Here is a 13,202-nt window from a genome sequence, read left to right as displayed (position 1 = left end):
TAAGACTTCTTTCTCTTGCCTCATAATTAACTGACTGATAACCACTGCAGCTTTTAATGTAAGTTTGCGGGATCAGTGGCTTTGCAAGGCTACTCTTTCTCCAGAATTAATTTATTTCAGGCTAGTCTTTCTCCAGAATTAATTTATTTCAGAGTAGAATGTTTTTTTTGTGTGTGTTTATTTTGCTGTAGTTGTGTTATAACCATCTCATTAAATCAATTATATTTGTAAAGTCACTCTTAAGATCCCATGTTAAAAACATACAACCACATGATCTGCTATTGCATTGGTTTGACAATGAATTGTCAAAACATCATTATACAGTGTTTATGACTCACAAACATGCACTTTTCTGCCACTCAAAAGCTGAATCAAGCTCATCACACACAAACATCACTAAATCCTTACTAACAGTCCCTCATTTGCCAAACATCACTGTTGTCAATAGTCTCTCTTCTTCAATCTCTGAAACCCTTACTTTACAGTAGGGTCCTGTTAGTCCCAACACCCTTCTATGGCATCTTTGTGGAAGATACCACTGGGAAGGGTGTGGGGGTGGTGGAAGATATCATCGGGCCGTGTGTGGGTCTGCTGGAATATATCACTGCGCATGATGTGGGGGTGGTGGAAGATACCACTGGGAAGGGTGTGGGGATGGTGGAAGATACCACTGGGAAGGGTGTGGGGATGGTGGAAGATACCTCTGGGAAGGGTGTGGGGATGGTGGAAGATACCTCTGGGAAGGGTGTGGGGATGGTGGAAGATACCTCTGGGAAGGGTGTGGGGATGGTGGAAGATACCTCTGGGAAGGGTGTGGGGATGGTGGAATATACCTCTGGGAAGGGTGTGGGGATGGTGGAATATACCTCTGGGAAGGGTGTGGGGGTGGTGGAAGATACCACTGGGAAGGGTGTGGGGGTGGTGGAAGATACTACTGGACACTAGGGTTTGCAGACCCTCTTGTCGTCGAAGAGGCGTCGGAGGGTGTAGACCTGTGTGACGGCCACAGTCAGGATGACCAGGAGGCTCATGGAGGACCAGAACGAGACCCTCCACAGATTGTCCTCCAGTAGATAGCGGTCCCGGGCCTCGAAGGCCCTCAGCATGGTCTGAAGCTGCCGGCTCCGCTCCAGGTGCCTGTGCACTGAGTCCATGGTCTCCTACAGGGAGAGGCAGGGAGAGAGACAGTGGGTAAGGTGGGAGAGGATAAGAGAGAACACAGGAATGTATAGAACATTGACAGCAGGAAAGAGAGGAAAAACGTGAAACAGGAGAGACGAACAGGATGAAAAGACAAAATAAAGACACCAGTCCCAGTGGCTGAGCGTTTGGGTGTTCCTCCTGTCCTTCTCACCCTGATGTCTTCCAGTTTGTACTCCACCATACTCTCTGGCTCGGCCATGTCAGCCCACTCTTCATCGCCCCAGGTGTCCCCAGGTTGGCCCTCCACAATCACCTCGAAAAACACCATCTTCTCAGAAAGCTTACTGAAGCTGTTGTCAAAACACAGCCGGTAGTCTCCATCCTCTGTAGGCTCCACCCTGGGAGACAGACCAATGAGGAAGAACAACATGATGTCAGACAGTGTTCAGACTGTCATATAGAATAGTGTAGAACGTTACTGTCTGTAAGCCAGAGGGTGGAAAGGTGTCTTTTGCATCACCTTACAAAAACTTTGAACCAAACCCCATCGAGCATGGTGAGACCTTCATACCACTCCAGAGAAGTTAGAGGAGGTCAGGGTTGTGTTAGTAGGTTCTGCCCACTCACGTGTGGATGCCGTCAGATGTCCTGAACTCAGAGGCCAGCTTGTATCCGCTGGGGGAGATCAGGGTGAAGCCCACATCCAGGCCTGCACCTGCAATCACCTGGAACAGGAGGGAATGCATGAAATGATATTATAATCTAACTCAAAGTGTTCCTATGATAATATCCAGTGTTCACGACAGATACTATAGACAGACTGAAATCCACCATGTCTACACACACACCTTCACTTCCATACATACTGTAGACATTTAAGTCATAGACACATGAACACTGTGGTGGTGGTATAGTCAGTGTTGTAGTGGTGCCTGGAGAAGTGATTTCACACTAATTTTGGCCATTCCCAAAATGGCCCGGCCGACGACGGAAAAGTGCCCTGTGTAAAAAATTGAATGACAAACAGTGGCATACACTCTGAATGGCCTAAAATGATAAATCCCATAATGGTCTTTCACAGTCAGGCTGAACCAAGCTGAACCGTGCAAATAAGTTAACAGGCTTACTATTGAAACGGATCAATTAGGCTGTCAACTGAGTTAGAAATTCAGTCAGGTTTTTACTTTTTCTTTGCTTTCAAAGTCACATTTAACAGAAAAACTGGTCTGGGATAAATAAATAAAAAATGTTTTTGAATGTAGTTACCTTTCAATTCAAGTGCACAAGCACCCAGCACTGTTGTTTGGTTAGCTGTGTTTCTGTAGCACATGATATGGAGTTTGCAAAACAAATGACCACTGAATTGATGCAGGTAATCATGATATCATTCGGCCAGGGAAGCATAGACTACTTTGTAGCTCGTTAACATTTAATTGATAAGGATTTTGGGAAAGCCTCTATGCATTGTTACATTTTTCCTGATCCTTAATTGTTTGAAACCTGGATGTTTTACTTCATATGAGTCATGTCTTACTTTGCTTGAAAGTAGCCTAAAGCCAAAATCCCACCATCGACACGTAGAGGCAATTCCTTTAGAACGACATCCTCATATGCGTTCTCCTGTTCTATTGCTGTTCTATACATCTTCTGGCATTGTCTAGAAGCCAAAGGCATTATCCTAGTCATATTAGCAACCCATGATAGCTGTTACATCTTTAGATCTCCCCTCTTTCTACAGTTCTAACAGATGTTTCCATCTCTGTCCATGAAATCGCTTTTTAGAACAGTGTTTTCATTCAAATGTCATTTTGGAACATTTGTACATAGGTCTACCTCATAATAGTTTATCAACATTTTAAGCTATAAATTCTGATCTGTTCCATCAGCCTTATTAACTGATATGGCGTATACCTCCACTACACTAGTATATGCAATGCCAACTGTGAGTATATGCAATGCCAACTGTGAGTATATGCAATGCCAACTGTGAGCATATGCAATGCCAACTGAAAAATAAGTGGTTATACAGTGAATACCTGCATATACCTTCCACTACAACAATGGATATAGTATTTGTTCCAAGTATTTGCACAGCTCATGGTTCATCCGGTCATTGGCAGTCTCAGATTGCCATATTCAAACTCTACAACACAGTAGATATGAGTTAAAATAGATCCACCAGGTCAGGATCAACCTGAGAAACTTCAGCTAAAGCTACAATCCAACAGCAAGGAGAGACTAGCCAGTACCTGTCTGTTCATGTCAAAGTAACACCACTCCCTAGCACCTGTCTGTTCATGCCAATGTAACACCACTCCCCAGCACCTGTCTGTTCATGTCAAAGTAACACCACTCCCCAGCACCTGTCTGTTCATGTCAAAGTAACACCACTCCCCAGCACCTGTCTGTTCATGCCAATGTAACACCACTCCCCAGCACCTGTCTGTTCATGTCAAAGTAACACCCACTCCCCAGCACCTGTCTGTTCATGTCAAAGTAACACCACTCACCAGCACCTGTCTGTTCATGTCAAAGTAACACCACTCCCCAGCACCTGTCTGTTCATGTCAAAGTAACACCACTCACCAGCACCTGTCTGTTCATGTCAAAGTAACACCACTCCCCAGCACCTGTCTGTTCATGTCAAAGTAACACCACTCCCCAGCACCTGTCTGTTCATGTCAAAGTAACACCACTCCCCAGCACTTTTCTGTTCATGTCAAAGTAACACCACTCACCAGCACCTGTCTGTTCATGTCAAAGTAAAACCACTCCCCAGCACCTGTCTGTTCATGTCAAAGTAACACCACTCCCCAGCACCTGTCTGTTCATGTCAAAGTAACACCACTCCCCAGCACCTGTCTGTTTATGTCAAAGTAACACCACTCCCCAGCACCTGTCTGTTCATGTCAAAGTAACACCCACTCCCCAGCACCTGTCTGTTCATGTCAAAGTAACACCCACTCCCCAGCACCTGTCTGTTCATGTCAAAGTAACACCCACTCCCCAGCACCTGTCTGTTCATGTCAAAGTAACACCCACTCCCCAGCACCTGTCTGTTCATGTCAAAGTAACACCCACTCCCCAGCACCTGTCTGTTCATGTCAAAGTAACACCCACTCCCCAGCACCTGTCTGTTCATGTCAAAGTAACACCACTCCCCAGCACCTGTCTGTTCATGTCAAAGTAACACCACTCACCAGCACCTGTCTGTTCATGTCAAAGTAACACCACTCCCCAGCACCTGTCTGTTCATGTCAAAGTAACACCACTCCCCAGCACCTGTCTGTTCATGTCAAAGTAACACCACTCCCCAGCACCTGTCTGTTCATGTCAAAGTAACACCACTCCCCAGCACCTGTCTGTTCATGTCAAAGTAACACCACTCCCCAGCACCTGTCTGTTCATGTCAAAGTAACACCACTCCCCAGCACCTGTCTGTTCATGTCAAAGTAACACCACCCCCCAGCAAGTGTCTGTTCATGTCAAAGTAACACCACTCCCCAGCACCTGTCTGTTCATGTCAAAGTAACACCACTCACCAGCACCTGTCTGTTCATGTCAAAGTAACACCACTCCCCAGGATCTGTCTGTTCATGTCAAAGTAACACCCACTCCCCAGCACCTGTCTGTTCATGTCAAAGTAACACCCACTCCCCAGCACCTGTCTGTTCATGTCAAAGTAACACCCACTCCCCAGCACCTGTCTGTTCATGTCAAAGTAACACCACTCCCCAGCACCTGTCTGTTCATGTCAAAGTAACACCACTCCCCAGCACCTGGCTGTTCATGTCAAAGTAACACCCACTCCCCAGCACCTGTCTGTTCATGTCAAAGTAACACCACTCCCCAGCACCTGTCTGTTTATGTCAAAGTAACACCCACTCCCCAGCACCTGTCTGTTCATGTCAAAGTAACACCACTCCCCAGCACCTGTCTGTTTATGTCAAAGTAACACCCACTCCCCAGCACCTGTCTGTTTATGTCAAAGTAACACCACTCCCCAGCACCTGTCTGTTTATGTCAAAGTAACACCCACTCCCCAGCACCTGTCTGTTCATGTCAAAGTAACACCACTCCCCAGCACCTGTCTGTTTATGTCAAAGTAACACCCACTCCCCAGCAGCTGTCTGTTTATGTCAAAGTAACACCCACTCCCCAGCACCTGTCTGTTTATGTCAAAGTAACACCACTCCCCAGCACCTGTCTGTTTATGTCAAAGTAACACCCACTCCCCAGCACCTGTCTGTTTATGTCAAAGTAACACCCACTCCCCAGCACCCGTCTGTTCATGTCAAAGTAACACCACTCCCCAGCACCTGTCTGTTCATGTCAAAGTAACACCCACTCCCCAGCACCTGTCTGTTTATGTCAAAGTAACACCACTCCCCAGCACCTGTCTGTTCATGTCAAAGTAACACCACTCCCCAGCACCTGTCTGTTCATGTCAAAGTAACACCACTCCCCAGCACCTGTCTGTTCATGTCAAAGTAACACCACTCCCCAGCACCTGTCTGTTCATGTCAAAGTAACACCACTCCCCAGCACCTGTCTGTTCATGTCAAAGTAACACAACTCCCCAGCACCTGTCTGTTCATGTCAAAGTAACACCACTCCCCAGCACCTGTCTGTTCATGTCAAAGTAACACCACTCCCCAGCAACTGTCTGTTCATGTCAAAGTAACACCACTCCCCAGCACCTGTCTGTTCATGTCAAAGTAACACCACTCCCCAGCACCTGTCTGTTCATGTCAAAGTAACACCACTCCCCAGCACCTGTCTGTTCATGTCAAAGTAACACCACTCCCCAGCACCTGTCTGTTCATGTCAAAGTAACACCACTCCCCAGCACCTGTCTGTTCATGTCAAAGTAACACCACTCCCCAGCACCTGTCTGTTCATGTCAAAGTAACACCACTCCCCAGCACCTGTCTGTTCATGTCAAAGTAACACCACCCCCAGCACCTGTCTGTTCATGTCAAAGTAACACCATTCCCCAGCACCTGTCTGTTCATGTCAAAGTAACACCACTCCCCAGCACCTGTCTGTTCATTTCAAAGTAACACCACTCCCCAGGATCTGTCTGTTCATGTCAAAGTAACACCCACTCCCCAGCACCTGTCTGTTCATGTCAAAGTAACACCCACTCCCCAGCACCTGTCTGTTTATGTCAAAGTAACACCACTCCCCAGCACCTGTCTGTTCATGTCAAAGTAACACCCACTCCCCAGCACCTGTCTGTTCATGTCAAAGTAACACCCACTCCCCAGCACCTGTCTGTTCATGTCAAAGTAACACCCACTCCCCAGCACCTGTCTGTTCATGTCAAAGTAACACCACTCCCCAGCACCTGTATGTTTATGTCAAAGTAACACCACTCCCCAGCACCTGTCTGTTCATGTCAAAGTAACACCCACTCCCCAGCACCTGTCTGTTCATGTCAAAGTAACACCACTCCCCAGAACCTGTCTGTTTATGTCAAAGTAACACCACTCCCAGCACCTCCCCAGGTAACACCCACTCCCCAGCACCTGTCTGTTCATGTCAAAGTAACACCCCTCCCCAGCACCTGTCTGTTTATGTCAAAGTAACACCCACTCCCCAGCACCTGTCTGTTTATGTCAAAGTAACACCACTCCCCAGCACCTGTCTATTCATGTCAAAGTAACACCACTCCCCAGCACCTGTCTGTTTATGTCAAAGTAACACCCACTCCCCAGCACCTGTCTGTTCATGTCAAAGTAACACCCACTCCCCAGCACCTGTCTGTTTATGTCAAAGTAACACCCACTCCCCAGCACCTGTCTGTTTATGTCAAAGTAACACCACTCCCCAGCACCTGTCTGTTTATGTCAAAGTAACACCCACTCCCCAGCACCTGTCTGTTTATGTCAAAGTAACACCCACTCCCCAGCACCTGTTTGTTCATGTCAAAGTAACACCACTCCCCAGCACCTGTCTGTTCATGTCAAAGTAACACCCACTCCCCAGCACCTGTCTGTTCATGTCAAAGTAACACCCACTCCCCAGCACCTGTCTGTTCATGTCAAAGTAACACCCACTCCCCAGCACCTGTCTTTTTATGTCAAAGTAACACCACTCCCCAGCACCTGTCTCTTCATGTCAAAGTAACACCACTCCCCAGCACCTGTCTGTTCATGTCAAAGTAACACCCACTCCCCAGCACCTGTCTGTTCATGTCAAAGTAACACCCACTCCCCAGCACCTGTCTGTTCATGTCAAAGTAACACCACTCCCCAGCACCTGTCTGTTCATGTCAAAGTAACACCACTCCCCAGCACCTGTCTGTTCATGTCAAAGTAACACCACTCCCCAGCACCTGTCTGTTCATGTCAAAGTAACACCCACTCCCCAGCACCTGTCTGTTCATGTCAAAGTAACACCACTCCCCAGCACCGGTCTGTTTATGTCAAAGTAACACCACTCCCCAGCACCTGTCTGTTCATGTCAAAGTAACACCCACTCCCCAGCACCTGTCTGTTTATGTCAAAGTAACACCACTCCCCAGCACCTTTCTGTTCATGTCAAAGTAACACCCACTCCCCAGCACCTGTCTGGTCATGTCAAAGTAACACCACTCCCCAGCACCAGTCTGTTTATGTCAAAGTAACACCCACTCCCCAGCAACTGTCTGTTTATGTCAAAGTAACACCCACTCCCCAGCACCTGTCTGTTCATGTCAAAGTAACACCCACTCCCCAGCACCTGTCTGTTCATGTCAAAGTAACACCACTCTCCAGCACCTGTCTGTTTATGTCAAAGTAACACCCACTCCCCAGCACCTGTCTGTTCATGTCAAAGTAACACCACTCCCCAGCACCTGTCTGTTTATGTCAAAGTAACACCACTCCCCAGCACCTGTCTGTTCATGTCAAAGTAACACCACTCCCCAGCACCTGTCTGTTTATGTCAAAGTAACACCCACTCCCCAGCACCTGTCTGTTCATGTCAAAGTAACACCACTCCCCAGCACCTGTCTGTTCATGTCAAAGTAACACCACTCCCCAGCACCTGTCTGTTTATGTCAAAGTAACACCCACTCCCCAGCACCTGTCTGTTTATGTCAAAGTAACACCCACTCCCCAGCACCTGTCTGTTCATGTCAAAGTAACACCCACTCCCCAGCACCTGTCTGTTCATGTCAAAGTAACACCACTCTCCAGCACCTGTCTGTTTATGTCAAAGTAACACCCACTCCCCAGCACCTGTCTCTTTTATCAAAGTAACACCCACTCCCCAGCACCTGTCTGTTTATGTCAAAGTAACACCCACTCCCCAGCACCTGTCTGTTCATGTCAAAGTAACACCCACTCCCCAGCACCTGTCTGTTTATGTCAAAGTAACACCACTCCCCAGCACCTGTCTGTTCATGTCAAAGTAACACCACTCTCCAGCACCTGTCTGTTTATGTCAAAGTAACACCCACTCCCCAGCACCTGTCTGTTTTTATCAAAGTAACACCCACTCCCCAGCACCTGTCTGTTTATGTCAAAGTAACACCCACTCCCCAGCACCTGTCTGTTTATGTCAAAGTAACACCCACTCCCCAGCACCTGTCTGTTCATGTCAAAGTAACACCACTCCCCAGCACCTGTCTGTTCATGTCAAAGTAACACCACTCCCCAGCACCTGTCTGTTCATGTCAAAGTAACACCACTCCCCAGCACCTGTCTGTTTATGTCAAAGTAACACCACTCCCCAGCACCTGTCTGTTCATGTCAAAGTAACACCACTCCCCAGCACCTGTCTGTTTATGTCAAAGTAACACCCACTCCCCAGCACCTGTCTGTTAATGTCAAAGTAACACCACTCCCCAGCACCTGTCTGTTCATGTCAAAGTAACACCACTCCCCAGCACCTGTCTGTTTATGTCAAAGTAACACCCACTCCCCAGCACCTGTCTGTTTATGTCAAAGTAACACCCACTCCCCAGCACCTGTCTGTTCATGTCAAAGTAACACCCACTCCCCAGCACCTGTCTGTTCATGTCAAAGTAACACCACTCTCCAGCACCTGTCTGTTTATGTCAAAGTAACACCACTCCCCAGCACCTGTCTGTTCATGTCAAAGTAACACCACTCCCCAGCACCTGTCTGTTCATGTCAAAGTAACACCACTCCCCAGCACCTGTCTGTTCATGTCAAAGTAACACCACCCCCCAGCAAGTGTCTGTTCATGTCAAAGTAACACCACTCCCCAGCACCTGTCTGTTCATGTCAAAGTAACACCACTCACCAGCACCTGTCTGTTCATGTCAAAGTAACACCACTCCCCAGGATCTGTCTGTTCATGTCAAAGTAACACCCACTCCCCAGCACCTGTCTGTTCATGTCAAAGTAACACCCACTCCCCAGCACCTGTCTGTTCATGTCAAAGTAACACATACTCCCCAGCACCTGTCTGTTCATGTCAAAGTAACACCACTCCCCAGCACCTGTCTGTTCATGTCAAAGTAACACCACTCCCCAGCACCTGGCTGTTCATGTCAAAGTAACACCCACTCCCCAGCACCTGTCTGTTCATGTCAAAGTAACACCACTCCCCAGCACCTGTCTGTTTATGTCAAAGTAACACCCACTCCCCAGCACCTGTCTGTTCATGTCAAAGTAACACCACTCCCCAGCACCTGTCTGTTTATGTCAAAGTAACACCCACTCCCCAGCACCTGTCTGTTTATGTCAAAGTAACACCACTCCCCAGCACCTGTCTGTTTATGTCAAAGTAACACCCACCCCCCAGCACCTGTCTGTTTATGTCAAAGTAACACCACTCCCCAGCACCTGTCTGTTTATGTCAAAGTAACACCCACTCCCCAGCACCTGTCTGTTCATGTCAAAGTAACACCACTCCCCAGCACCTGTCTGTTTATGTCAAAGTAACACCCACTCCCCAGCAGCTGTCTGTTTATGTCAAAGTAACACCCACTCCCCAGCACCTGTCTGTTTATGTCAAAGTAACACCACTCCCCAGCACCTGTCTGTTTATGTCAAAGTAACACCCACTCCCCAGCACCTGTCTGTTTATGTCAAAGTAACACCCACTCCCCAGCACCCGTCTGTTCATGTCAAAGTAACACCACTCCCCAGCACCTGTCTGTTCATGTCAAAGTAACACCCACTCCCCAGCACCTGTCTGTTTATGTCAAAGTAACACCACTCCCCAGCACCTGTCTGTTCATGTCAAAGTAACACCACTCCCCAGCACCTGTCTGTTCATGTCAAAGTAACACCACTCCCCAGCACCTGTCTGTTCATGTCAAAGTAACACCACTCCCCAGCACCTGTCTGTTCATGTCAAAGTAACACCACTCCCCAGCACCTGTCTGTTCATGTCAAAGTAACACAACTCCCCAGCACCTGTCTGTTCATGTCAAAGTAACACCACTCCCCAGCACCTGTCTGTTCATGTCAAAGTAACACCACTCCCCAGCAACTGTCTGTTCATGTCAAAGTAACACCACTCCCCAGCACCTGTCTGTTCATGTCAAAGTAACACCACTCCCCAGCACCTGTCTGTTCATGTCAAAGTAACACCACTCCCCAGCACCTGTCTGTTCATGTCAAAGTAACACCACTCCCCAGCACCTGTCTGTTCATGTCAAAGTAACACCACTCCCCAGCACCTGTCTGTTCATGTCAAAGTAACACCACTCCCCAGCACCTGTCTGTTCATGTCAAAGTAACACCACCCCCCAGCACCTGTCTGTTCATGTCAAAGTAACACCATTCCCCAGCACCTGTCTGTTCATGTCAAAGTAACACCACTCCCCAGCACCTGTCTGTTCATTTCAAAGTAACACCACTCCCCAGGATCTGTCTGTTCATGTCAAAGTAACACCCACTCCCCAGCACCTGTCTGTTCATGTCAAAGTAACACCCACTCCCCAGCACCTGTCTGTTTATGTCAAAGTAACACCACTCCCCAGCACCTGTCTGTTCATGTCAAAGTAACACCCACTCCCCAGCACCTGTCTGTTCATGTCAAAGTAACACCCACTCCCCAGCACCTGTCTGTTCATGTCAAAGTAACACCACTCCCCAGCACCTGTCTGTTTATGTCAAAGTAACACCCACTCCCCAGCACCTGTCTGTTCATGTCAAAGTAACACCCACTCCCCAGCACCTGTCTGTTCATGTCAAAGTAACACCACTCCCCAGCACCTGTATGTTTATGTCAAAGTAACACCACTCCCCAGCACCTGTCTGTTCATGTCAAAGTAACACCCACTCCCCAGCACCTGTCTGTTCATGTCAAAGTAACACCACTCCCCAGCACCTGTCTGTTTATGTCAAAGTAACACCCACTCCCCAGCACCTGTCTGTTCATGTCAAAGTAACACCCCTCCCCAGCACCTGTCTGTTTATGTCAAAGTAACACCCACTCCCCAGCACCTGTCTGTTTATGTCAAAGTAACACCACTCCCCAGCACCTGTCTATTCATGTCAAAGTAACACCACTCCCCAGCACCTGTCTGTTTATGTCAAAGTAACACCCACTCCCCAGCACCTGTCTGTTTATGTCAAAGTAACACCCACTCCCCAGCACCTGTCTGTTTATGTCAAAGTAACACCCACTCCCCAGCACCTGTCTGTTTATGTCAAAGTAACACCACTCCCCAGCACCTGTCTGTTTATGTCAAAGTAACACCCACTCCCCAGCACCTGTCTGTTTATGTCAAAGTAACACCCACTCCCCAGCACCTGTTTGTTCATGTCAAAGTAACACCACTCCCCAGCACCTGTCTGTTCATGTCAAAGTAACACCCACTCCCCAGCACCTGTCTGTTCATGTCAAAGTAACACCCACTCCCCAGCACCTGTCTGTTCATGTCAAAGTAACACCCACTCCCCAGCACCTGTCTTTTTATGTCAAAGTAACACCCACTCCCCAGCACCTGTCTGTTTATGTCAAAGTAACACCACTCCCCAGCACCTGTCTCTTCATGTCAAAGTAACACCACTCCCCAGCACCTGTCTGTTCATGTCAAAGTAACACCCACTCCCCAGCACCTGTCTGTTCATGTCAAAGTAACACCCACTCCCCAGCACCTGTCTGTTCATGTCAAAGTAACACCACTCCCCAGCACCTGTCTGTTCATGTCAAAGTAACACCACTCCCCAGCACCTGTCTGTTCATGTCAAAGTAACACCACTCCCCAGCACCTGTCTGTTCATGTCAAAGTAACACCCACTCCCCAGCACCTGTCTGTTCATGTCAAAGTAACACCACTCCCCAGCACCGGTCTGTTTATGTCAAAGTAACACCACTCCCCAGCACCTGTCTGTTCATGTCAAAGTAACACCCACTCCCCAGCACCTGTCTGTTTATGTCAAAGTAACACCACTCCCCAGCACCTTTCTGTTCATGTCAAAGTAACACCCACTCCCAAGCACCTGTCTGGTCATGTCAAAGTAACACCACTCCCCAGCACCAGTCTGTTTATGTCAAAGTAACACCCACTTCCCAGCACCTGTCTGTTTATGTCAAAGTAACACCCACTCCCCAGCACCTGTCTGTTCATGTCAAAGTAACACCCACTCCCCAGCACCTGTCTGTTCATGTCAAAGTAACACCACTCTCAGCACCTGTCTGTTTATGTCAAAGTAACACCACTCCCCAGCACCTGTCTGTTCATGTCAAAGTAACACCACTCCCCAGCACCTGTCTGTTTATGTCAAAGTAACACCACTCCCCAGCACCTGTCTGTTTATGTCAAAGTAACACCACTCCCCAGCACCTGTCTGTTTATGTCAAAGTAACACCCACTCCCCAGCACCTGTCTGTTCATGTCAAAGTAACACCACTCCCCAGCACCTGTCTGTTTATGTCAAAGTAACACCACTCCCCAGCACCTGTCTGTTCATGTCAAAGTAACACCACTCCCCAGCACCTGTCTGTTTATGTCAAAGTAACACCCACTCCCCAGCACCTGTCTGTTCATGTCAAAGTAACACCACTCCCCAGCACCTGTCTGTTCATGTCAAAGTAACACCACTCCCCAGCACCTGTCTGTTTATGTCAAAGTAACACCACTCCCC

At 48.1% G+C, this 13,202-nt stretch overlaps 1 protein-coding gene across 2 annotated transcripts in view; it reads right to left on the bottom strand.

The window, feature by feature from the left end:
- Nucleotides 1-41: 41 nt before the first annotated feature.
- The window catches only part of LOC135555274 (transmembrane emp24 domain-containing protein 1-like), a 30,146-nt gene continuing 16,985 nt past the window's right edge, over nucleotides 42-13,202 (bottom strand). For both annotated transcript variants that reach the window (XM_064987595.1, XM_064987596.1), the window contains exons 2-4: nucleotides 1,771-1,868; nucleotides 1,355-1,541; nucleotides 42-1,160 (exon numbers count right to left, since the gene is read on the bottom strand). In XM_064987595.1, the coding sequence (XP_064843667.1) occupies nucleotides 942-1,160; nucleotides 1,355-1,541; nucleotides 1,771-1,868 (504 nt within the window). In that variant the 3' untranslated portion in view covers nucleotides 42-941. The remainder of the gene's footprint in view (nucleotides 1,161-1,354; nucleotides 1,542-1,770; nucleotides 1,869-13,202) is intronic.

This window comes from Oncorhynchus masou, chromosome 15 (genome assembly GCF_036934945.1).
Source record: "Oncorhynchus masou masou isolate Uvic2021 chromosome 15, UVic_Omas_1.1, whole genome shotgun sequence".
NCBI classification, from domain to species: domain Eukaryota; kingdom Metazoa; phylum Chordata; class Actinopteri; order Salmoniformes; family Salmonidae; genus Oncorhynchus; species Oncorhynchus masou.
Note: the sequence above shows the minus strand (reverse complement) of the source record. Positions and strands in the feature narration are given on the sequence as shown.